Raw genomic sequence first — 27558 nt, 5'->3', positions numbered from 1 at the left:
TCAAGAAACCCGAGAACTGCTGCCATAATGGAGACAAGACTTTTCATTTCTACAGCCAGTTTAAGTTGTTTGATATAAACTCTTTCACTGACTGATTATTAATCTTATTCCAGATGTTATTACATCAATTTAAATAATTATTTTTCATAAGAATATCCTTTTGTGCTTTGACATGCCGCCACATTCCAAGGCACACTAAATAGTCTCAGACATGTCATGAGTCCACCTTACTCTTTAACATGTTTCAATCCAGAAATGAGAGGTGAGAAGGAAACTGCCTCTCCCCTGCAGCCCTGTGTACTTTCAAGAGGCAGACATTCTCTAAGGGCCTGTTTTAAGTGTGCTATCCTCTGGAAAGCATGCGGGGACATTGATTCCATATCCACTGAACTCTGTTTAATTACATCTCTTGCTGGAGCTAAATAGCTCAGGTCAAAATGACTTTAGAGATACCAACAGAGCTGAGAATAATCAATAAAACTGGAGCGGCATTTGTGTGGTATTCTATTCAAGCCCAGAGCTGACTTGCAGATAGCATGTACAACACGTTCCACCAATAATCCTTTCTTTGTTTGCTTCATTACAAAGTGCAGAACTAAAATTTTCTTTATGTGTCCTCATCCTCTTCTACCTTTTCCAACTATTCGTGCTTTGTGGCCATCTTAACATTTGATCAAAAAGATTCTAGCATAGGCTAATAAGATTCTAGCATAGGACAGGGCATTAATCATTGTATTTAACTCTCTCATGAATGCCTCCTTTTCAGTTACGTGTATTTGGGGGGACAAAAAGACCAATACCTCACTGTTTACTCACAACAGTCAAACTCTCAAACTCCAAGCCAGGTCAACATAGGCTACTTACTGATTAAAGGAATGTAAGTGTTGATGCCCCCTCTTCCTGACAGGGGCACGGCTGCGTCGTTGCCTAGGGACACATCTGCTTGGAAGCTGGATGCTAAGTGTATTTAGGAAATGAAAAGGTGCAAAAAGATCACTAAGGAGTAGGAAAGTGAAAAACAATAGATTTATATATATATATATATATATATAAATATATATGTAAATAGCACAAATGGAAAAATTAGCTTAAATACTACCTGCATACAACTCAGGGCCATATACAGCTCCAACTACTGGGCTTAATTTCCAACCTGAAATGGAAGAGAGGACAGTGAGCAAATGTTTAAGACTATATGAGGAACAGACAGAAGGTAAAGGAGGGCTTCAGATGCTCTGGATTCATTCTTGCCTGGTACCATCTTCTTTTTAGGATGCTGGTGGGGGTTTACATGAGAGGGTGATGGTATTTTTGGATCTGACCCTCTTTAAGCAGGAATAGCACAGTGAAAGGATAATGAAGATTTGGCAGAGGGAGAGGCAGTAGGGGAAAGAGGAGGTGAGAAAAAAACGGGAGGGAGGAAAGAAGGAAGATGGAGAGGGAATGAGAGAAGGATAAAGAAATACAAATAAATCCTGGGGGTTTTGTATACTGTCTCTCACAGAACTGCTAAATGACCTAGTCCTTGTTTAGAAGAAGGGAAAAAGGCACAATATATGGAATTTGGTATCCCACTGTGATGCGCTGTCTTCTATATCATCTTGACATTGTTTACTACTCTAGCTGTTTTAGTATAAAGCAGTATCCTTTGACTGAGTTCAAATCTGACCTGGACCTCTGAACTCCCTATTCATTTATAGCATGCTAATGGTATTCTGGGTAAACGGAAATCTTCTTTCATTGGGATTTCCCACTGGGATTTCACTGGAGTTTAACCAAGTCACAAAGGAGAGACATGCAATGATAAAATTCAAGGTATGTTCCTAACTTTGGTGCATGTCTTCTGAGATTTTAATTTATAAGAAGCATATGTACATTAATCAGACTTTTAAGCTAAAGAATATAAGACCACTACAGAACATTAGTGTAAATATTTTAAGTATTTCTAAACAACATTAGGTTTGATATCACTTTAATTTCTACATTTCCTTTTTTATATTTATAGGAATATGGTAAGTGGTAAAAAAAAAAAAAAGAGAAATGTTCTATTGTCCACTGATAGAGTAGCATTCTACATGAAAAAGCTTAATAAATATTTCTTGAATTTTATCATCTTATAACATTTATAAAATTTTTATAAATAAATAAAGCCATTTTATTTTTCTGAAAAATTGGCCCTTGGGTTTTATAACATTGTAACATTGTGTCACTGCTACTCTATAAATATGCGACTGGAAAGATGAAAAGGCCAATCACCAGATTTAAATGACTATAAGCAAAGACATTACTCAAGAGAAAACCCATTCATTTGGAATCATTCCAATCCCCCATTCATTATTTCATGTGCTTATAGACATGCCTCTTCATTATTCTGCACGAAAATTTCAAAATTTGTCTTCAAATCCTACTGGAGTTGTAAAAGCACCAATGTTCTGCATTGTTAGACAAGTCAGGAGACTCAAAGCCAGTAAGAACATGCTGAGAATTCACCAGAAAGCACTTAGTGTACTCTTTGCAGAATCTCTAACACAGCAGCTGAAGGTTTCTAAAGTCTGCCTCCAGTAGGCTTGAGTAGTGATTTAGAATAATATTAAAAAATGAACTTTTTCTTTTCTATCAGTGGCACTACTACTTAAGCACTCCCTTTAAATGCGTACAATGGATGCACATGATAATAATGGAATATTGTCAACAAAAGCTTGAATATGTTTAGTTTTGTACACTTTACAATGTATTTTTACAGGCGTTTATGTCACTTCATTTTCACAAAACTGAAAAAGAGTGATAAGATAGACACCACTTCTGGGACAATGAGCAAGTATCAATATTATATTTCCCTGGGCTTTATTTCCTGAAGAATAAGCTAAGAGGGCTGGATTTTGATGACTTCTAAAGAAGAGCCTGGTGGTGCTAAAATTCTGGCACTTGATAGTGGTGAAAACAGAAATGGGTTGGGAAACTGGCCCACTGTCAGAGTAAAGTGGAGAGACAGATTAACAGGAGAGTTCCTGTCTTCTTAATTCCAGTCAGTAGCTCTGTCTGTCCCACTGGATCTAAAGGGAATCCGACATACTTTGCCTCTCCTTATTTTGTTTAAATTTGATTTTTAAAAAATCAAAATTGCAAAAACTTGTTTTTGTGAAGCAGTGAAAAGAAGAAAACAAAAGGTAACTTGGAAGGTGACGGTGTCCCAAGATACACCACTAGTAAAATGTCTAAGGAAAATGCAAGTTATGCTAATAAATGCAAGGTATGCTATACTCTATTTGAAAAGCTGAGCTACACATATTTATTGAAGGCCAACTAATACACTTCTTCTTGACTTAAGACATTACCAGCACATACTGTCATACTCTAGCAAAAGAGGGAGAAACTCTTCTTTTTACTCTAGATAAAATCTCATGCAGAACTCTAAAATATACAATAGTGAATGAGGTTCTTCAAAGTAGAGCCATGGGCCTCAAGACCCAGTCCATTCAGTTTTCTTTCCCCTCCAGAGATGGTCCTGTGGAACACAGTGTGCAAAACTACTCTTGTGCTATAGATTAAAATTATATCCTGTCTTACTCAGGCAACATGAATCTAGATTAATGTTGACAACCGAAGCAGAAATTCTGTTTTTGTTAAATAAAATATTTACAGAAAAATTTCCTCTTAATGAGAAACATTTATAAAACTCACTACATAACATGTAACCATCGAATATAAAATACTTTTATTTTTACACACACACATACCCCGTGGCTATTACCTCTAGAGCATTCTTTTAAAAGGAGAACAAGAGGTCAAGAATTATTCCACTCATATTCAGATAAGTAAGATCTTGAACAAGCCTAACATATTACAAAGAACTTCAGCAGCTAAAAGAGGGTTTTGAGCAGAAATCTCAAATGACATGTTCACACTATATAACATGGATTTTACTGAGACTAAGACTGTAATAATTAAAAAAACCAAAAAGGTAATTTATAAAAATTAACTCTGCCAGGTAAAAAAAAATACTACAATGTACATGAAAAAAACTGAAGACTGAAATCAAGAAGTCTTTGATGTTTGTGAAAAGTTCATATATCTATACAAGAATAGATGACGTAAGTGACATTTTTCTGAAGATGATTCGTAACCTCTTACCATTTGCATATGGTGTGACCATCTTCTTATTGGTCATTACACGTGCTGTAGCATTATTCACCTACAGGTACAAAGTAGAAAGGGGGGACAGGGAGGAAGGAGACCACATTAGGGAACATGGAGGTGCTTATTCAATAACAAAGTATTCAGTTTACAATGCAAATTTCAGAGATAATTTATTTAAATAATATAGCAATATAAAATATTAATATATAGTATTTTAATTAAAGTGTTCATTAAATGAGGCTAACAAGAGTAAAATACAGTTTCTTGGTCTTCAAATGGAAAACTAGGGCAACTTTACCATCCAGGACTCCAAAGAAAAAGTACATTTGCAAGTTCTTTGGAGATCTTTTAACAGAGAAGTCTCTGCACTGAGGAAAATATGGAAAAAACTGGAAAGAGCCCTGTGTGCATGTGAACTTTGAAGTTCATTAATAAAAGAGGCTTGCTATATTGGTTCAGGAAACAGATTTACAGGAAGATAGGAGAAAAAAATCTGTGGATCTGATCATTGTTTACATGCCTGTATAAAATTTTCTGTTTGAAAAAAAAAGTATAGGAACTTAAATTCCTATGTTGACAGGCTTTAGGACTATTTTGAATTTTCTAGATTATGTGCCCTACTCATTTAAGAAGAAAGTTTTCAGAAGGCTGTTAAATCAGGCACTTAAAAAGAATTGAAAAAAAAAATAAACCTTTATGTTTCTTTTGTTTTATGGTACTCTCTACCCTCATTACAGAACTGCATAATTAAAGCATTCTCAGTGCTAAGGTAAGGAGGCATTATAAAGATGGTGCTGATAAAGAAAAGATGAATGGGGCTTGGAAGCCAGGATCCTGTAGTCAGTCCAGTGTCAGAATCGGCTTCCAAGTTCTTGCAAGGAGGGTAGAGCCTTACCATAGAACCTGGTTATATACTATGTTGTCAGGTACACAGAAACAGACCAGTTTTTAAAATAATTATAAAACATAAAAATTATACAAAATATGTTTTATTTCACTCTGGGTATTTATATTATGTTAAATTTGAATAGCAATAAATTTGCTAGCAAAAACTCCACCAATTTTAGGTGGAGTTGGAACCAAAACTGTTTTGTGTTTTTTTAAGATTGGTATAGTGATCACCTTCCTATGTGAGGAAAAAGAGCTTGAAACTTCATTTACTCTAGTTTGCCCACAAAATCATACCAACATTTCACATTTAAAAAGAAAGAATGGGATACAACAATGATGAGACTGAGAGCATGCAGTTAAAAAACACACACACACAAATAAAAGAAAGAAAAAAACAACCAATTTTGGAAAGACGGGAGAAAGTGAAGAGCGAGGCTCTCACAGACAAGGATTAGAATGGGGCAAGAGCTTCTACTAGCTGCTAGAGCAGAAAGCACCCAAGCACTTAAAGGAAAAATGGCCAGAACCAATCAGAAACCACCAGTCAGCAAAGAGACCAATAGCTGCACAGAACAGAGAAGGGGCGGGGAGGACTAGGGAGGAGGATAGGAAGAGAGAGTGGGTCAGGAGAACAAAAAGCAAGGGAAGAGAAGAGAGAAAGTCAGGAAGGCTGTCACGGGCAGGAGAGAGAGCTGTCAAGGGCAAAGAAGGGACAGTCATAGCTACAAACAGAGGTCTGGGAAAGAGGAAAAGGAGGAAAGGAAGTAGGGGCAGGAAGTGCATTAATAAAACCAGCCAAACTGGAGTTCAGTAACTCTGAGTAAGATGTGCAAGGGGAAAAAAATCACCATGACGTCAGTACTCAAACAGCTCAGACGGCTACAAAACAATATGTACATCCAGAGTCCAGGCGGCATTACTCAACAGCATTGAAAATAAAAGGGGGAAAGGAAAAGGAAGAGGAACAAGTCAAATCACATTTTGTAGTGTTAATGTGAGATGGCAGATGGACTTTTTCTTTCTTATTTGTTTGTAATTACATTTTTAAAAAGCTTCTTCTCCAGTGCTTTGGTTTCACTTACCGCCAACGGGCACCATCGCCAGCATTGTGTATAGTTACCATGGAAAGAGTGAGTCAAGTGAAGGGCCCTAAATGCTAAACCATTGGAAAGGGAGGGGGGAAAAAAAGCAAAATATGCAGACATCTTACTCAAAATGGTGGCTTTTATATTTCATACTTTTAAAAACTGGGAAAGGGGAAAGGAGCCAGTTAACCTTCACTGCGTGATGAAAAGGGCCAGTGAGTACCAGGTGGCCAACTCAGTCTCAGTTTTAGTACATGCTACAGGTGGCCACCCAACCCTCTGCTGGAGAATTTTATCCAGTAATTGCTGAAATTCTGGATATTAAATATATTTAAAAACCACATGAGTTTTGGATTCTTTCCTCCCCACCTCCCAACCTCTACGATCTTTTATTCCTTACTTATTACACGCAGGTGGAGGCAAACTGGACTCCCAAGAGAGACAGGATACTGGCTGGCCCCTTGATTCATTACAGGACACATTTCTAAACTGGACAGTTTTTAGACGTTTTCAACGTTAGTTTTATTTTGGCCTGATTACAGGACTTCAGAGTCTCGCAAACTGAAGCAAAGGAAAAAAATCAAGAGAGTAGAAGGATGAACATCTCTGAGGAAAAAAGTAAATGAAATCAAATACATATACATTCGCACACAGGTAAATTGAAAGGAAAACCCCCAAACAACCAAAAATGGGGGGGAGGGAGAATAGAAGTGTTACTTTTACAGCATTTTAGTGCAAGAAAGTGAAGGACACAGAGACACAATACACACACCACAAACAAGACAGGGTTCCAAATGTGAAATAAGTGAGGCAATACATAAAAAGAGAAATAAAAATATAAACCAGAAGTTGAATTATTGAAGACATGCACCTCGATTTTACGGCCCTCTACCACGGTGCCGTGTAATTTCTCCCTGGCCCTGTCTGCATCAGCACTATTCTCGAAAGTTACGAACCCGAATCCCTGCATGCAGCGGGAGAAGGGGGGAAAACATGCACATCGTTATATTGAAGTACTCATCTCTTGGTAAATAGAAAAAAAATATCACAGTATGAAACTGACATCGGCAACAACTCAGCAATACTCTCCCAAAGTCACATTGTTGGTCCATGCATATTTTGTAAAGGGAAATGAAATCCAATAAAAGGATAAAGAACTATAGTAGTAGTGATAATAGTAATAATGTGATTAACAACAACAATAATAATAATGAAATAAAACAAAAAGCACGTGAGGCCAGACCAAAACTGAGGTATAGAGTTACTCGGGTCAAACTAGTCAACTGAGAATCTGAACATTTAAAAATAATCCTATCTTTCTCATTTTATGCTGTTAATGTACATGTCCCTTTATCTAATACTAAAAAATAATCAAATCTATTATTCCTCAGCAATTTCTATATGATAAGCTTGATATCTGGGTGCCAGCTTCATAAAATGAATTTGTTAGGAGGTCTAACCATTTTAGCTCCACTTGGCCTATGGCTTACAGCACCATCAATTCCTCTGGGATCGGAATAATTTAAGACAATAATGTGGATATTTGATTCATGGGTACTGGGTGTGGGAGAAGAGAGCACTCATGTTCGTCTAAGCAAATGAAAAGACCATTAGGCAGTGGTCAATTATAACTTTTCTTCAATGTGAATTTTAAACAAACAGATTGACACAAGAGTAAGAATATGTTCAGATGGAGTTCAGAAACTGCTTATCCAGATCTGCCTAAATTATACATCTGTTGAAGCCTACTCAACGTGTTCGTTTTTTTCCATATGTAGAGAGAAAAGGAATAGTCAAAAGACAGTGGGAATGAGATCTAGTTAGTGACATGAACTGCATACTATTCAACAGGAAAGAATACCACAGAACAGCGATAGGATTAATTTATTTGTCCACCATAGACGCTGGAAAACAAACAGACCATGAAGCTTTAATCCGTCAAGCAGAACACGCAGGAGGCCGGGGAGCGAACCCACTGTACGCCTTTGTGTGTATGTGCGTGTGCTGTCGCTTCAGTGGTCTCTGACGCTGCGATCCTGTGGACTACAGCTGCCAGGCTCCTCAGTCCATGGGACTCTCCAGGTGAGAATACTGCAGTGGGATGCCATTTCCTGTACTTCCTTTGTTCACACGATATCTGAAAAGCCAGTCTGGGTCATCATCCTACTACCAATTTCAACACCAGCAGGATATGGCAAGCCACTCCAGTACTCTTGCCTAGAAAATCCCATGGACGGAGGAGCCTGGTAGGCTGCAGTCCATGGGGTCCCTATCAGTCGGACGCGACTGAGCGACTTCACTTTCACTTTTCACTTTCACACAATTTTCACTTCTCATTTCACACAATGGAGAAGGCAATGGCAACCCACTCCAGTGTTCTTGCCTGGAGAATCCCAGGGATGGCAGAGCCTGGTGGGCTGCCGTCTATGGGGTCGCACAGAGTCGGACACGACTGAAGTGACTTAGCAGCAGCAGCAGCAGCAGCAGCACCAGGACTATTTCAAAAAGCACGACATCAGCTTCATTCTAGGTGCTTTGCCCTTGTCTTTCCACTCAGCAACTATAACAATTTCTCGCTATTTACCTCTGTAGAGTGGTAACTTAGAATTTTCGGAGACAGTCCTCATTTTTCAATAGCTTCACTGTCTCTCTACCATTCTTTGAATATTCCATTGTAGGATAATCTGAACCCTTTATTTTTACTGAAGTTCTGCTTTGCTGCTTAATCCATGAGCACTCCTGTATATATGATGCATATTCTTAACTGAGATGGCCAACAATGTGCACTGTTTGATAAGATTTTATAAAAGCGATTTCATCATTCCAAAGGATCTGATGACTCAGCATCTAAATGATTATACGATTGGGTAGCAATCCGTGGAGGATTCCAATGGATTACCTCCACCTTCAATCTGGGTATCTAGAAAGTGAAATGCTAAGCTGAAAAGAAGATTTTTGTAAAAAATATGTAGCTTAGGATGTAATACTATGGGTAATTTTAATTTAAAATGTTCCTTTAAAATGTGTATGTATTGAAAATATCAATGGGAACTCATTTTCGGAAACAAATTTTGATATCAAGATGTTATAGCCACTTTGACAACTCAAGTTGTACAAGGACAAGCTACTAATTAATTATTCCATCTGTCACACTAGCATCTGATAAAGGCAGGAAGCCAGTTCTCCAATCCTGGAGAGCCCTCCAAGAGGAAAGTCAAATCTTTTAAAAAAGGTTGCAGGTTGTGATGAGGTTTTGTATCACATTTTAGAAGTACTATAATCTGTATTTCAACTGATTGTCACAGCCTCATACATTTGATACCTTCGGTTAAGTTAGTGAACTATAAATTATCTGATATCCAACTAGCACCTAAGTTTTTAATTCTAGCATTGACTATCTGTATCTATATACCCAAGTATGTGTATACATACATACATACTTGTCTTATAAATACACCCATGGGTAGAAAGGATTAACCTGTTGGTCTCCTTTTGAAGTAAAGACATGGAGTCAACCTGAGGTTAAGGACTCAAGCATCAACAAGGCCCAGAGCAACAGCAAGGTCTTCTTCCTTCTGTGTAGCTTTTTTTCCTACAGCTAATGCTGAGAAAATTAGAAATTATGCTTCGAAATCTAAGTTCTGAATTCCATTGACTAAATTACATTAGTCCCACAGTTTTTTAAATTTCTGCTTTCAAATCTAATTGTTAAATGTGTTCTATGATCCTCCTTTCTGTAATGTGTTGATGGGCCATCTGTGACACAGTGGCTGCATGGTATCATAAGCATTGGCAGCTCATGGTCAGCAAATGACCAAGTTTAACACTGACGCCTACACGTGTAAGATTTTTTTCAATATGACTTTAGTATTCTGGAACAAAATTTCACTTTTAAATGCTTTTAAAATATTTTATAAGGAAAAGTACTTATAAACTAAAGGAAATTCTAATTAAGGTACCAAAGACTTAAAAATAAAGCCATCTTTACAGGCATATTTACTAACATAAGAAGAGGAAGAAGGCCTTGTTGATAATTTTGGGACTTCTTGATAGGAAACACAGAGTTAAGAGGATTTCTTTTCTTTCCTTTGAAGGTAAACAGACCTTGTGTCAGGCAGAGAAACAGCCCCCCAGCTGTCCATGTCCTAATCCCCTGTGAATGTGTTCTCTTAACAGGGCAGAAGGGGTTTTGCAGACATGATTAAATTAATGACCCTGAGATAGGGAGATGATCATGGATTATCCAGGTGAACCCGATGTAATCGCAAGGGTGCTTACAAGTGAGAGGAAAAGAGAGTCAGAATAAAAAGGCTGGGCTGGCCATTGCTGACTTTAAAGGTGCAAGGGGAGCTTACAGGCCAAGGAATGTGGGCTGCCTCCAGAAGCTGACCAAGGCAGGCAGTGGAGCATCCATCGCTTAGCGCCACCTGAAGGAAAACAGCCGCTGACACCTTGATTTTAGCCTAGTGAGACCCTCTTTGGACTTCCGATCTCCGGAACTGCAAGATAATAAATCTGTGTGGTATTAAGCCACCGTGTTTGTGATAATTTGTTCAGAAGCACTAGGAAATTAGGATACACCTCTCAGGATTAAGGTCTGTGATAAGGAAGGGGAGAAGCATCACCAGCATTTTTGGAGTATTGTTTTTAAGTACTTTTGTCTTGAGTGGAAATTTCAAACGGGATTTTCCATCAACTCAGCTTCCTACCTGCTTATCTGTCACATTTACAATTTGGTTTTATGAATATTAACTCAAAGTTTGAAAAAAATTTAAAGTACCACTCCTTTAATAAAATTTACCCATTTTTGAAAATGTGCCAGGAATTGAGCTAAGGATATTCACAGACTTATAATAAAGTTACTAACAGTAAAACTCGCTTCCACGAAATTATGCTTAATGTCTCTTTATTCTTAGAAATCTAATTCATATTAAGTCTGGTCATTTGGATCTCTTACTTCGAAAAAAAATTCATACAATCATGTCTAAACCCAATGTTTTCCTTAGAAGACCTTCAAAATGATCATACATTTATCAAATAGGAAAATGTAGCAACTCTCCAAATAGTCACAGACTCTTAACAAGAGTAACTATTTAAGGTATGTAAGAAGATAAAGAACAGATAAACAAAAAGTAAAGTTTTATTTTTAATTTAAAAAATTATGTTGACACATTTGCCTGTACCAGAACTATCTGACAGAAATGTAACATACACCACATATATAATTTCAAATTTTCTTCTAGCTACAGTAAAGTAAAAATATGTGAAATAAATTTCAATAATGTGTTTTATTTAAGCCAGTATATATGACATAATTGTAACATGGCATCATTATAAAACCACTATCAGTGAGATGTTTAAGATTCTTTTTTGATCTAAGTCTTTGAAATTGGCATCTATTTTATACTTAAAGTACATCCTCAATTTAGACTTGCCACATGTCAAATGGTCAGTATGGCCACTGCACTGGACAATACTCTTATCTAAGGTTCTCAGCTCCCAAAGCTCTTCTATGTTAATAATTTAAACTTATCAGTGTTCCATTCAGGATTTACCAGCTATCTTAGCTGTCTTTTGGAAATTAAGAGATGCTGTATTTATCAGGCGTATGGTTGTGGTTAAAACTTCGACAGTGTGTGACAAAAATTTTACTATCTGCCTTGACATCCATTTGTCATCAAGGGCACACAGGAGCCGAATAACTGTTACCTTTTTAGTCTGGCCTCAGGCTGCAATAAACAACAAGCAATAGGATGAGCATTGTAAAAATATCTTAAAATTTGTATAATCTTTGAATTTTTCCATCTCAGAAGAATGAGAAAGAAAATTTACCATGTAACTTTTAAGGGAGAAATCAAAAGCAGATGGTTCTCCTGGGTATGGCCAGAACACAGAAATTAAAAAATAAATAAAAGAAAAATAAAACTAAAACCCATAAAATGGTAACAAAAGAAAATAAACTAAGACTTTTGGAATTACATGCACTGTTAATTCAGTTTTAAATATAATGAAAACATTTCATTTCAGCATTACCCATCAAATTTTACCAAAAATCACAAAGGCCTACTTAGTGCAATTTCAAAGACAGTCTTTCGACCATATTTAGAAATAAATAATTTCCCTTTGCATAAAATCAAGAGCCAGGGAAATAGGAGAGAAATTACAGCACACTTCTCATGTCTGAGGAATGGGAATAAACATTTTTTTTCCCCAAACTCCAGTCTAAACTATAGCTTAACCCAAACCCAGATTCCCATCTTTCCAGAAAGCCACCTGAGAGAAGTAATGAGAACACATTAACTAAAAATCCACTAGAAGTCTCAGTAATTGTTGCTGTGCTCTATTTTGCAGTCCTTTAGTGGACTTAATAGTTGACACTGTCTGAGGAAGTGCAGAGCTTCTACACACTCAGTATTTGTAAGACATGTCCCTTCAAAAGTGGCAACTGTACTTCAAAGTATGTTGACAAAACTCAATGGAAAATCTAAATGTTAGAATCTGTGTATTTCTTTTAAAATAAGCTTGATAATTATCACAAATGAATTGCTATAGGGCTGGGTGATGGCGAACAGGATTCTGGAAGGTCTGAATTTCAACAATGGAATAAATTTTTGAAAAACTACTCAGTCATTGAAAGTGTCTAGCAGACAGTACAAGGTCAAGAGCATTGGTTGTTGAACTAGGTGACCTTTAAGAGTTCTGTTTAAGATTCTAAGTGAGATTGCTATATTTAAAATGGCTAACCACCAAGAACCTACTGTATAGCACAGGAAACTCTGCTCAATGTTACGTGGCAGCCTGAATGGGAGATGAGTTTGGGGGAGAATGGATGCATGTATATGTATGGCTGAGTCCCTTCACTGTTCACCTGAAACCATCACAACACTGTTAACTGGCTGTACTCCAATACAAAAGAAAAAGAAAAAGAAAAAAAGATTCTATATTAAGAAAAACGACTGGAAGGAAATACATGAGAATATTGTGAATAATCTCTCTAATGAACTATATATGGCTGCTCTTGCCATACATTCATTATCTTCTTATTGTTTGTATTAATACTTTGTCATGACTGGTGAAATCTGGAGGATCAATAAAGCTATGCATATCTGTATAATCATTTTCTAGATTCTGTTTGAGTACATTAGTTAATTTTTTTGGTAGGGGTACCAGTTTTCATCATATATCCTAATTGAACATTTTCAAAAGGATAGTCTATCTTTATTTCAGTTAATCATAGAAAATTAAATACAGGTGACTTTGTACAAAGGAGTAGGGGGTAAAAGGAAGATTTAAAAAAAAATCACATGAAATAATTTAAATAAATATGTATGTATATGCATGTTAATGAAATAAATTCATTTCATAATAGCCAAATTCAGAATATGCAGGTCAAAGGAGAAAAAAGGAAAGTAGTCAACAACAAAGAAGCAACTACTTTCTGGAACACAGAAATTCTACTGCCCAGGCAAGCTAAAAAGGTAGGCTATTGGTAGGCAGGGAAGAAACAGGCATGGCAGCAAAAATTTTCATTTTGTTTTTAAAGGGGTATATCCTCAAACCCATTGGAGAAGGAAATGGCAACCCACTCCAGTGTTCTTGCCTGGAGAATCCCAGGACGGGGGAGCCTGGTGGGCTGCAGTCTATGGGGTAGCACAGAGTCGGACATGACTGAAGCGAATTAGCAGCAGCAACAGCAGCAGCATTCTCAAACCCGGGTCCAATATTCTCATAAAAAATAAGACACAGCAATAAAGAGATGCTTTTTGTCTTGCAGCCATTTGGTTAAATATTGTTTTACATGTAAGTATTACTTATGTCTAAAAACTTGTCAGTTTTTCCATTATTATTTCAGAAAAAGTTCAATAAAGCTAATTTCTGTATAGAAAAGCACTGTGTTAAAAGACTGAGCAATTCTTAGCTAAAAATATAAGTCTCCTTTTCTCTGGTTCCTTCCAAGACATGTGGTAATTTTATAGTCAAGTCCAGACACAAAAGAAATGAGAAACTAAACTTCATTTACAAAAACCAAAGTACTCATTACTTTATCTTAGGTGGATCCCAGAAGAGGCATCTAGGTTTTGACTCTAAAATAAATCTCTATTAATAAGCCTATTCCATAAAAGAACTCTGGGTAACAGTTAGGAAGGGCAAAGGATGAAGACAGGTTTTCTATCAGTGCTGGAAGGCAGGTGCAAGGCAATTCTGAATTTTGTTCTTTAACACATTTTCCAATCAGTACGTAGTCTGTCTACCCTTCAGTAGCCCAAAGTGAGGACACAGCATAAGCTGAGAGACGGAGCATATACTTTTAGATTCCCCAAAGAGAAAGGGAGGCTTGTGTCATTTTAAATGGAAACTACAGGGGAGAAGGAATTGAATTGGATAAATTAAAAAATTTTTGGTAATAGGCAAATCCTTGAAGTCAGTGAAAGAAGCCTTAGAAAGATCAATTTCCTTTGCTTCACAAGAATTCAAATTATTTTCTTGGTAAGGAGCAAGTCCTCAATGCTTGATAGAATTTTATTGCGCTTCCGGCTGTTAGAGTCTAGCAAAGAGTATTTTAAGTGCATACACTTAAAACCAAAAACATTTAAACCACTGGTTTAGATAAACAATGTGGTCAATAATCTTCACCTATTTATTTCACATTCACGTGCTTCTCATCTCTAAACCCTCGTCATTTTTCCACCTTGTATCTAAGTTCACAAAAAATAACAGCAATCTATACAACAAAAGCATAGAAATCCACTGTGAGGCAATTACAAGTATAAATAGTTTTACTGGTTACGGTTTGAACAGACTTCTCTTCAAAAATACTTACCAAGTTAAGTGCTGGAGAAAGTTCTGTATAGGCATATTAATCTTTAATCTTTTTTGTTTTAACTGAAAACTAAAAGCTTAAGAATATAATTACCTCTTTAATAATTAACAAATAAATTATTATAGTCAGAATTAAACACTTATAGTGTTGATGCATTCTCTAAAGGAAGGGAATAATAATCATACATTTGTAATAGCACAGATGGGGGCAGCAAGTATTAATACATACAACTCTGTAGGTATGTTATCAGTTCCCAGAGTATGGTGAACTTGGAGTAAGAGACTGAAGAGAGGCAAATATTAGCTCATTTATTTACTTCAGCTTTTCTCAAATTACATTCTTAAGAGATTAAATCATAGTGAAGGGCTATGTTCAAAGTTTAGCAGAGATGACCAAAGGAAAATTAATTTAAAAAATTGGTCTAACCTAGAAGTGCAAGTAGAATGAAATGTAACAAGGTAAATATTTATAAGCCTGGCCCACATCTGATTGTGTCTGTGGTGTATATTCCATTTGCTGAGGAGGAAGAAAAACTCTCAAATAAAACTTTATGAAATTCAGTTCATCAAATATTTTTTCACAACACCACTTTACCATTCCCTCATTTTTAAAAGCGCTGCTGCTTATTTTAGGGGATAGAATTCTAAATCATATGGATTGGGAATTTAAAACAGTAAATTATTAGGTAAATCATTATGCCCATTCTCACATGAAACACTCCCAACTCATTTGTAACTGAACTAACATGACTCTCAGTCTCAAGTCTCAGTCTTGAAGCTTGCATCTGGGTATAACTTAAAGGAGGAAATCCACAGTGAATACAGGAATCTCTTCTCCCTGTGTTTAAGCTTTGTCAAAATTTCCCGAACAGAGAGAGCAAGTCAACTGAGTAACTGAAATATTAAATTTCTTCTAAGTATGTAATTTTGAAGTTCTATTTTTCAAAGCTGAATTGTTCCGGTAGAATTCTGACTAGAATTCTCACAGAATTTAACTTTTTTTTGGTCATCTCTCTCTCTCATCCTTTATTATTTTTATTTTTCTGGCTGTGTCCACGGCATGTGGGATCTTAGTTCTCTGACCAGGGATGGAACCCATGCACCCTGCAGTAGAAGTGTGGAGTTTTAACCACTGAACCGTCTGGGAAGTCCCTCTCTTGTCCTTTAAAATAAGAAGCTTAGGCCAGATTTAAATCTGAGAAAGGACTGGTGTCTCTGGCAGACTTTCTTCCTTACAGCCACACTCTCCCCTCACGCTTCTCACTTTTATCCCATCACTCTCCAATGTAAGATTTAGGAAAAAGCATGGACACTTGGTGGTTTCTGTTTAGAGGTAATCTAATCAAGCTAGATTGCTGGGACACTTTTTGCAGGCTTAAAACAACAACTTAAGTTTTCTGACTACTCACTATTTTAAATAAAACTAAAAGAAACCAAGCACACAATGCTGAAATGGAGCTTACCTTAGAGCCACGTTCATTAAAGATTATTTCTACATCTAGGATTTTGCCAAACTGCTGCAGAGACAAAAGTAAAATAAAAGCATTTACTTATGGTCAGCTTTTTTTTTTTTATATACTTCACTTTCTTCTGAAAAAAGAGGTGTTTTTTTCTTTTTTCCTTTACTTATTGGACCAATACCAGTTGATTTTTCCTCATCACTGAGCTGACAGTTCCTCCTTTTAAGATCCACTCACACACGCATCACCCACCTAAATACAGTGGACGCTGTTTTCAGAAGACATTCACAGTGTCACCCTCTTACATGCTTCTTCACATGGACAAACTGGAGGTTTTCCTATCCGCAACTCTAACTTTTGAAATGCTTGTTTTAAGAAGTAAATCCTAAGTAGAAAGATAAACTATCAAAGGCTGTTTTTCTTCCCTTTCTTTTTTTAAAAATAAAAGTGAACCATATTCACTGAAAAAAAAAAAAACAAAAAAAAAAAAACCCAGAAAATATAAACAAAAAGGAAAAGGGGGCACAGAAAATTAAGATCATCTTTAATCCCATCATCTTAACATTTAAAAAAAATATGTTTTATAATGTTTTTTATTTTTGGCTGTGCTGGGTCTTCACTGCTGCATGGGCTTTTCTTTAGTTGCGGAGAGTGGGGGCTATTCTCTAGTTGCAGTGGGTGGGCTCAGCAGTTGCGGCTCCTGGGCTCTAGAGCAGAGGTTCAACAACTGTGGCACTTAGTTGTCCTGTGGCATGTGGGATCTTCCAGGACCAGGGATCGAACGTGGGTCTCTTGCATTGGCAGGCGGACTCTTTATCACTGAGCTACCAGTGAAACGCCATCTTAACATTTTGGTATCATCTTCCCAGCCTTTCCTTAGGCATGTGCGTGTTTGTATAAAACTACAGACATCTGACATACTATACATATTGCTTTTATTACTTTCCTTAAACTTAGTATACTTTATATTTATAAATCTGAATAACTTTCCAAATCAATAAATATATATTTGTGTTATTTCTGTTTTCAAGCATACCAAACATTTATGGACATTATGAATGATCCTATTCATTTGCCACTTTATGTGTGGCATGTGGGATATCAGTTCCCTAACCAGGGATCGAACCTGTGCCCTCTGCAGTGGAAGCACAAGTCTTAAACTCTAGACTATCAGGGGAGTCTCTCATCAAGAACATCTGAAATAATAACTGTATTTTGTAATTAGTTAAGTACTTCAACATTAGGAAAATCAGACAAAGCTAAAAGCACAAAACCTAAATAACTGTTGCTAGATAGCCAAATAGCTGAGGAGGGGCATACACAAACACAGTAATTATTTTGAGGAGAGGTATATATAAGGTGACAAAACTATCTGTTTTAATCAATAACTGAATGAACTGAGGGATGGGAAGGGAATGATACATTTTAAGAAATCACTGACAACTGGCGTAGGCCGATCTTCAGTAGAGACTATTTTTCTGCCTCAAGACAAAACACACTTCTGACAGAAGAGGACGTACTCATTTTCACAAACCTCCAGAGACTACGGTTCCATACCATCTCTGATAATGCGGTAGAGAACCTAATAACTCCTACTCCTGGGAAGTTTCTTCTTAAATGTAACCTAAATTTTTCATGTTGCCCCTTATATTTTCTGTTGCTCTTCTTTCTATAGGGCTGGAAAACAGCCGGCTACCATTTTCTGTCAAAAAGCTCTTTCAGTGCTTCAAGAATATCATAAAATCTCAACCCTGGCCTTGTATTTGGTATAGAAAACACTTCCAGGAAGTCATCTGTAAGTGATAAAATCTGCTCCAGGGTCTTGTCACCTTGAAGTGGCCACAACCAAGACTTAGACAAGGGTATCTGCTTTTCTGACAAAGCACTCGACTACCACACAAATATTCAGTAAAAAAAACCCACAATCATTTCTTATTCCTAGTTCAAGTTAGGAGTTTGATCAAATTAAAACAGGCAACAACACATTAGCCCAGAAAAAAAATTAAGATTCTCAGCAGCCATTCAATTTTGAGTGATTTTGGGAGGAAGTAAAGAGCTGGAAGAATGTGTCAGGTAGCAAACTAACCCCGTATACATGATTTGAGATCACAGATACGATTTCATTTAATTCATTGCCCTTTGAAAGGCAGGAATTACTATCTGGTCCTGATTTTAGCACCTGAAGTCTCACGTCCCAAGAAATCCCTCAGTCGCAGGCAAACTTGGTTCTGTGGTCACCTTACGTATGTGAGAACTTGCAAGGCTAATGTCCAGAACAGGCCGGGTGATGGGAATGTTTCTAAAGGCTGATGAAAATACTGATTGAGCTTATAACCCTCAGTGTATTTGTAGTTTCACCCTAAGGTATCAATACTAATGGCGAATTATACATCAGCAGGTTACATTTTCACTGAAAAGCCAACAGAAAGACTTCAGAGACTTACCCCAAACATCTGCCGGAGGTCAGGGTCCCGGAAGCGGAAAGGAATATTAGAGACATGCAGTCGTTTAGGGGTAGATTTACTCTCTGAATTTTCACTACTTTGTGTCTGTGACTGCTGGCCGTCTGTCTGTGCACCTCCTTCTGTCTGCTAAGCAAAGAAATAAACAACATTAAGGAAAAAATAAATACAATTATTTCACAGGAATTACATAAAATAAGGTCCTTTCCCATCCCGATCATTTCCAGTGTGTCTTTAAGCAAAAACTGTTGCCCTTTCAAAGGGGGAAAAAAACAAAACAAAACACAAACATGTTATCTGTGTTTAAAATGCTATAGTCTACCAAAAAATTTAGGTTCTTGCATATTTACAGTATGTTAGTAAAAAGGGAGATAGAAGAAAAACAAAATGACTTGAAATATCACATGAAAATACATTAGGAAAACAAGATATAAGAAGAGTACATTATTCCTAGACTCTGCATCACTGACTCAATGGACATGAGTTTGAGCAAACTCTGGGAGATGGTGAAGGACAGGGAAGCCTGGCATGCTGCAATCCATGGGGTCGAAGAGTCAGACATGACTGAATGACTGAACAACATTTTGAAAATAAAGAGTCTGTTATGAAGATTCTAGCATTTCTGGTTCATCATTTCAGGATGTAAGGGAATATTTTTATATTTCATTCCCTCTAGTAGTTTCAGAGTTTATAGCTACTAGGTTACCAACGTACTCTAATATTATTTATTAAGAAGAGATACCTAGTGACCAAGGGCGTTCTGCTTGAAAACTGAAGAAGCTTCTTAATATGCAACCAATCTGTACTTCCCAATTTATGCACTTACTGCTATTTTAGTAGAGGGAACATTCCTTCTGTAGCTCAGAGCAAAGCTGCATTTATAAAGTCTGTTGGGAAAGGCTTGAAGGGACCCTGATGAATCTAGCACACACAAATATATGCTAGGTTTGTATATATCATCAGTGAAAGAATAAGGGTGAGTCTGGGTATGCATTTTTGTTTAATTTTTTATGGGTTAATCAATGATTAACAATGTTGTGCTAGTTTCAGTTGTACAGCAAAGTGATTCAGTTATACACATACATGTATCTATTCTCCAAATTCTTTTCCCATTTAGGTTGTTACATAATATTGAGTTGAGTTTCCTGTGCTGTACAGTAGTTTCTTGTTGGTAATCCATTTTAAATACAACAGTGTGTACATGTCAATCCTAAACTCGTTATGGGTGTGCATTTTTAATCTTGAATCTCTTTTAATGTCTTCAGTTCCGTTCAGTTCAGTTCAGTCGCTCAGTCGTGTCCGACTCTTTGCAACTCCATGAATCGCAGCACACCAGGACTCCCTGTCCATCACCAACTCCCAGAGTTAACCCAAACTCATGTCCATCGAGTCGGTGATGCCATCCAGCCATCTCATTCTCTGTCGTCCCCTTCTCCTCCTGCCCCCAATCCCTCCCAGCATCAGGGTCTTTTCCAATGAGTCAACTCTTCACATGAGGTGGCCAAAGTATTGGAGTTTCAGCTTCAGCATCAGTCCTTCCAATGAACACCCAGGACTGATCTCCTTTAGGATGGACTGGTTGGATCTCTTTGTAGTCCAAGGGACTCTCAAGAGTCTTCTCCAACACCACAGTTCAAAAGCATCAATTCTTAGGCGCTCAGCTTTCTACACAGTCCAACTTTCACATTCATACATGACTACTGGAAAAACCATACCCTTGATTAGATGGACCTTTGCTGGCAAAGTAACGTCTCTGCTTTTGAATATGCTATCTAGGTTGGTCATAACTTTTCTTCCAAGGAGTAAGTGTCTTTTAATTTCATGGCCGCAATCACCATCTGCAGTGATTTTGGAGCCCCCAAAAATAAAGTCTGACACTGTTTCCCCATCTATTTGCCATACAGTGATGGGACCAGATGCTATGATCTTAGTTTTCTGAATGTTGAGCTTTAAGCCAACTTTTTCACTCTCCACTTTCACTTTCATCAAGAGGCTTTTTAGTTCCTCTTCACTTTCTGCCATAAGGGTGGTGTCATCTGCATATCTGAGGTTACTGATAGTTCTCCCGGCAATCTTGATTCCAGCTTGTAGGCATGTGTTAATTTAATTCCTTTTCAATAAATCCTCAAAAAAATGCTATGTTGAGAAATACTTTTGACAAATATTTAACCAGTGTGATATACTTCAGGCATTCAAATAACATTTACTCTGAAGTATTAATCTGACAATTCAAGAACCTTATGTTTTTACTATTCCCTATGAAGTGCATGCCAAACTGGATGGCTCGCTGAGATAATTTAGTCAACGTATTTTTTAAAACATGGAACCTGCTGTTCTTATTATCTCAATTGAAAGAGCACTGAGAAACTCCAGCAGATTCTGGGTGACACGGAATGGATTCCCCTCCTCTACTTTAACCTAGTGTTCAGCTAAAAGAAACTAACCAGAGATGTTACTGCTGGCTCAGAGATGTTTGCAACCATCTTGAAATGAAGTTTAAGACTTTATAAAGGATAATCAGGAATGTACTCCAAATGAACACCAGCTTTTCAAGTGTCAATCTAAGGGATGGCAGCTTTTATCTCCTATTCAGGCCTTGCAGATGGCTTCACTGTGCCATGATTCACATGGTACAAAAATAGCAGAAAAGGGAAGAGATGTATACAAAGCCATGTTCTGCGAAAGTACAAGGTTTTTAGTCTTCAATCTGGGCACAGTGCAGACTAAACAAAACATGCTCCACTCAAAGATGAAACTCACTTAGTTACTAAAACACCATCATGGATGCCAAAGCAACTAGCACAAGCATCAATTACAACTGATGCTCATTTGAGCATCTGCCAACTTGCCTCTCACATCTCACAGCTGGATCACATAAAACTCTTTCTTCAGCCAGTCTCTAGGACCACCAGATCTGAACTGCAGGTGAATTACTCTGAGAAAAGTAAAAAAAGGCTGATTCTCACTTCAAATCACAGTTCTATAATTTATATATGCAGTCCATGTAATCTGTAAAAGAGTATGTAAGGTGGTGGGATAAATGAAAACTAATCATTACTTCCAAGTATGTTGCCTGAGGTACTTATTTGTTGTTCTTGACAAATTTTTTTTTTTAACAGTCCTGAAGATAACAACTTATGAAGAAGAAGCCAGATTAGTTAATTTTCCAGCCTTGTGGTAAGCAGCTAGCATTATTCAAAGGTATGAAATCTTTAATTCTCAGAAAATGCGGCAAGTAGAAAAAGTAAACCCATTATTATTTCCAAAATTCTTAAGCCATCTGATTTTAAATACATTTACAAGTGAAAGTTTAACATATCTAGCTACAAATACATAAACCATAAGCATACAGCTGCACGAGTTTTCACAAAGAAAATACACTCATGTAACAGCATCACTACAAACAAAGCTAGTGGAGGTGATGGAATTCCAGTTGAGCTGTTTCAAATCCTGAAAGATGATGCTGTGAAAGTGCTGCACTCAATATGCCAGCAAACTTGGGAAACTCAGCAGTGGCCACAGGACTGGAAAAAGTCAGTTTTCATTCCAATCCCAAAAAATGCTCAAACTACTGCACAATTGCACTCATCTCACACGCTAGCAAAGTAATGCTTAAAATTCTCCAAGCCAGGTTCCAGCAATATGTGAATCATGAAATTCCAGATGTTCAAGCAAAGGCCGAGGAACCAGAGATCAAACTGCTAACACCCGCTGGATCATCGAAAAAGCAAGAGAGTTCCAGAAAAACATCTACTTCTGCTTTCTTGACTATGCCAAAGCCTTTGACTGTGTGGATCACAATAAACTGTGGAAAATTCTGAAAGAGATGGGAATACCAGACCACCTGACCTGCCTCTTGAGAAACCTGTATGCAGGTCAGGAAGCAACAGTTAGAACTGGACATGGAACAACAGACTGGTTCCAAACAGGAAAAAGGAGTACGTCAAGGCTATATACTGTCACCCTGCTTATTTAATGGGCTGGAAGAAGCACAAGCTGGAATCAAGACTGCTGGGAGAAATATCAATAACCTCAGGAATGCAGATGATACCACCCTCATAGCAGAAAGCAAAGAGGAACTAAAGAGCCTCTTGCTGAAAGTGAAAGAGGAGAGTGAAAAAGTTGGCTTAAAGCTCAACATTCAGAAAACGAAGATCACAGCATCTGGTCCCATCACTGTATGGCAAATAGATGGGGAAACTGGAAACAGTGTCATACTTTATTTTTTGGGGCTCCAAAATCACTGCAGATGGTGACTGCAGCCATGAAATTAAAAGACGCTTACTTCTTGGAAAGAAAGTTATGACCAATCTAGATAGTATATTGAAAAGCAGAGATATTACTTTGCCAACAAAGGTCCGTCTAGTCAAGGCTATGGTTTTTCCAGTGGTCACGTTTGGATGTGAGAGTTGGACTGTAAAGAAAGTTGAGTGCTGAAGAATTGATGCTTTTGAACTGTGGTGTTGGAGAAGACTCTTGAGAGTCCCTTGGACTACAAGGAGATCCAACCAGTCCATTCTAAAGGAGATCAGTCCTGGGCGTTCATTGGAAGGACTGATGCTAAAGCTGAAACTCCAGTACTTTGGCCACCTCATGTGAAGAGTTGACTCATTGGAAAAGACTCTGATGCTGGGAGGGATTGGGGGCAGGAGGAGAAGGGGACGACAGAGAATGAGATGGCTGGATGGCATCACCGACTCGATGGACATGAGTTTGGGTAAACTCCGGGAGTTGGTGATGGACAGGGAGGCCTGGTGTGCTGCAGTCCATGGGGTTGCAAAGAGTTGGACATGACTGAGAGACTGAACTGAACTGAACCATTAAATTAGGTCAAGCCACAGAACTCCAGAAGCACCCACGGGCCCCACTCTAGTCCCCACTCCCCTGCCAAAGGATCACCACTATTCTGACTTCTAACTCCACAAATTAGTTCTGTTGTTTTTGATCTTACAAAATAAAATTAAAAAAAAAAAAAAAAAAAAAAAAAAAGGCATGACACTGTATGTGCTTTTTTGTGTCTGGCTTCTTTTACACATTGTAACACATGCACTGTTGTACATTTTATAAACATACAGAATTTGTATCTGAGTGGCTTCCAGTTTTTAGCTATTATGGATAATGTTCCTATAAATAGTCTTATTACACGTCTTTGCATGCATAGGAGCAGGCATTTCTGTTGGATGAAGACATCTAAGATTGGATTTGCTGGGTCAAGGATATATCTCAATTCAGCCTTCAAAGTTACTGTCAGTTTTGCAAAGTGGCTGCATTAACTTCCACTCCATCAATGGCGTATGCCACTTCTAGCTGTTCTTAGTAACTTCACCTCATTGTAACTATTCAGGTGGGAGGTATGGCATCCGACTGTGGCTTTCACTTGCTTTCTTCTCTTTCAGCCTCAGAACTTTTCTTTTCTCCACTTCTATATTTTTGAATTTTGTTGAAAAATGAGAATTCCCTGTAAAACAATAGCTATTAAAAAACAAAACAAAACAGCAAAGAGATACTTTTTGGCTAAGATGTTAGCAACCACCTTGATGAGTCTGAGGAATAGGAAGCCTAAGTAATGGAGCAAGGACTTGAATACAAGCAGCCTGGCTCCAGAGTATATGTTCCTAATCACTACATTATACTGTACTTCACATGTATTATTTTCTTCAAATCTCACAGCAGTCAATCAGGCAGGTACGGTTGTTGTTTAGTTGCTGAGTTGTGTCTGACTCTTTCGGGACCCCATGGCCTGTGGCCCACAAGTCTCCTCTGTCCATGGGATTTCAGACAAGAATACTGGAGTGGGTAGCCATTTCCTTCTCCAGGGGATCTTCCCAACCCAGTGGTCGATCTACATTGGCAGGCAGATTCTTTACCACTGAGCCACCTAGGAAGCCCATCAAGTACTATTACTGTCCTCCAATTGACAGAAACTGAGGCATGGTGAAGTTAAATTTATTGCCCAAGGTCACAGATTAAGTGGCAGTGTAGGAAGTCAAAACTAGGCAGTCCAATTTCATATGCTAAACCACCCTTTTTAGCCCTGCACCCACGCTCACTTTTTTTCTCACTAGATTGGAGAACATGCTCCACTTTCTCAGGAACCCCACTTGAAGGAGCAAGGCTTCTCCTGGAGTGGAGGCAGGTATGAGGTTATGGGCCAGGGAAAGCTATTCAAGAGGTGATGTGACGTGAGGGAACAGGAGCAGGTCAGACCATGAAGGGAAGGAAAGAAACAAGCAAAGGCACACTGACATTTATGAAGGAAAAAAGTCAGAGAACTACTAAACTGATACGCAAAGGGGCTGAAAAGATTTCTGTACATAGTGGAAATAGGAAAGTGAAATATACACTGAATATAGTAAAATGATATACTTCCCATTTGTCATTCTCAACTTTAAGTTTACTTCGCTATAGATTACTAATTGTTGAAATACACAAATCAGAGCAAAAGTAAAGTTTTAAAGCTGTATCTTTATAAAAAGTGAACAGTTAAACCGTTCTGAGAAAAATCTCAGTCAATGCAGTGCTGTTTTGCTTTATTTTCTATTATTAGCTTCTGAGCAAGTTTACTAACTATATAAATAATCTTCCAAGGTTCTGTCTCTCCCTTCTGTTTTCTGATCTAATTGATTCACAGGGCAGGGGATGCAACGGAAAAGGCTGGAGTCCGTGGACTGTTTACAGTGAGGCCTGACAGTGGTCCTGATGGATGTCACCATGTGACTAAAAGCCTATATATCCACTCTCCAGAGAGCCTGGCCTCCTCCCCAGCAAGGGCCACTCTACTTGAGGGCAAGCCAAGGGCACCTGACACTGAAGAACAAATCAGATTTTTAAACCCTCATTCAAGAAATGAGGACTAAAAAGTTTTAAATAAACTTTAAAAATTCTTATAACTAGAAAATGGATTTACCTTTCTGACTCACCTATGAAACAATGGAAATATATTTTAACTATTTATACATTGTGAACAAATGTTCTATTATGGACTGAGAAAGAACTCTGGGGAATACAAGATGAAGTAGTACTTTCTGAGTCTGCTTTTGAACTGTTGTGTTGGAAGATACTCTTGAGAGTCCCTTGGACTGCAAGGAGATCCAACCAGTCCATCCTAAAGGAGATCAGTTCTGGGTGTTCATTGGAAGGACTGATGTTGAAGCTGAAACTCTAGTACTCTGGCCACCTGATATGAAGAGCTGACTCATTTGAAAAGACTCTGATGCTGGGAAAGATTGAGGGCAAGAGGAGAAGGGGACGACAGAGGATGAGATGGTTGGTTGGATGGCATCACCAACTCAATGGACATGAGTTTGGGTTAACTCCAGGAGTTGGTGATGGACAGGGAGGCCTGGTGTGCTACAGTTCATGGGGTCGCAAAGAGTCAGACATGACTGAGCAACTGAACTGAACTGAACTGATCACATACTACATAATCTGAGATACTAAGGAATCGCTTGAGTAATTCAGGAATAATATTTTGATTTATGGATTATATATTTTCTTCAATTTTTATAATGTCTTCATTTCTTATTTCCACCTCTGTGAAGATGAAGGGGAAGAAAAAGAAAAGAGGACATTCAATTTAGCAAAGTTTCTTGAGAATCTGATTCATGTCCAAACCATCCCAGTTTAATGACAGTTTGGGTACAGAATTCTAGGTAGGAAAAAAAAAAATCCTTTGGAATTTTTTAAATAAGTTACAAAATTTTTAAATAATTAATTTATTTTTGGCTGTGCTAGGTCTTCATTGCTGTGCGTGGGGTTTCTCTGGCTGTGGTGTATGGCTTCTCACTGTGGTGGCTTCTCTTGTGGAGCATGAGCTCCAGGGTGTGTGGGCTTCAGTAGTTGTGGTGCTCGGGCTTAGTGGCCCCGAGGCACATGGAACCTCCAGACTAGGGATAGAACCTGTGTTCCCTGCAATGGCAGGCAGATTCTTAACCCCTGGAACACCAGGGAAGTCCACCCTCCTTCAGAACTCTGAAGGTAACTATCAACTGCAGCCCAGCTTCCAGTGCTGTTGTTGAGAAATCTGGACACTGACTCTATCTCCTTGACTGTGACTTTTCTTACTTTCCCTCTCTGGTTTGTATACTAACCAAATATATCCAGTGCTCTTAAAATTTCACTGTGATGTGCCTTAATGTGGGTTTTTTTTCAGTCTATTTTTCTGAGGTCTCTTTTAAGGTGGAAATTAAGATCTCTCAGTCCTGGACCTTTTTTTGAATTACTTTGCTGATGATTCCCACTCTATATCATTTTGTCTTTCTGAAACCTGTATTATTCGACATTGGATCTTCTGAACTGATCCTCCAATTTTCTTATTTCTTGTATTTTCCATCTCTCTGTCTTTGGCTCTATTTTCTGGGCTACAGGTCCTTAATCCCTCATCTGAAAACTTTGAGTCCATATGCATATCAGAATTCAGAATTTTTAGAAAGGCAATAACGATTTAAACCCATATATAACATTATCAATGAGACGTGAGGCAGTGGTATTTCTGTAGCAAAATGTAAGCTTATTCACATAAATGTGATAAAGACTGTACATAAAGTTGTGTGCTTTACTGTAATCTTTTTTTGATTTTCAGGACTTTACAGATTTTAGAATTGTGGATAAGAGACCAGAGACTTCTATATCTTCTATCTCATCTTTCAAAGCTCCACTCAAGTTTCTTTATTTTGTTACCAATTTTATTTTAATTTCAAGGGC

The 27558-nt window shown here is 37.8% G+C and overlaps 1 protein-coding gene across 21 annotated transcripts in view; it reads right to left on the bottom strand.

The window, feature by feature from the left end:
- Positions 1–27558, bottom strand: part of RBFOX2 (RNA binding fox-1 homolog 2) — a 288451-nt gene that overhangs the window by 17708 nt on the left and 243185 nt on the right. For 12 of the 21 annotated variants that reach the window (XM_055574431.1, XM_055574465.1, XM_055574454.1 and 9 more), the window contains 6 exons: positions 18838–18984; positions 16397–16450; positions 6985–7077; positions 4132–4192; positions 1100–1153; positions 865–957 (listed from right to left, as the gene is read on the bottom strand). In XM_055574431.1, the coding sequence (XP_055430406.1) occupies positions 865–957; positions 1100–1153; positions 4132–4192; positions 6985–7077; positions 16397–16450; positions 18838–18984 (502 nt within the window). The remainder of the gene's footprint in view (positions 1–864; positions 958–1099; positions 1154–4131; positions 4193–6984; positions 7078–16396; positions 16451–18837; positions 18985–27558) is intronic. The other 9 variants (XM_055574436.1, XM_055574521.1, XM_055574446.1 and 6 more) reach the window with 3 other exon arrangements.

Source organism: Bubalus kerabau, chromosome 1, assembly GCF_029407905.1.
Source record: "Bubalus kerabau isolate K-KA32 ecotype Philippines breed swamp buffalo chromosome 1, PCC_UOA_SB_1v2, whole genome shotgun sequence".
NCBI classification, from domain to species: domain Eukaryota; kingdom Metazoa; phylum Chordata; class Mammalia; order Artiodactyla; family Bovidae; genus Bubalus; species Bubalus kerabau.
This window is presented reverse-complemented; position numbering and strand designations above follow the sequence as displayed.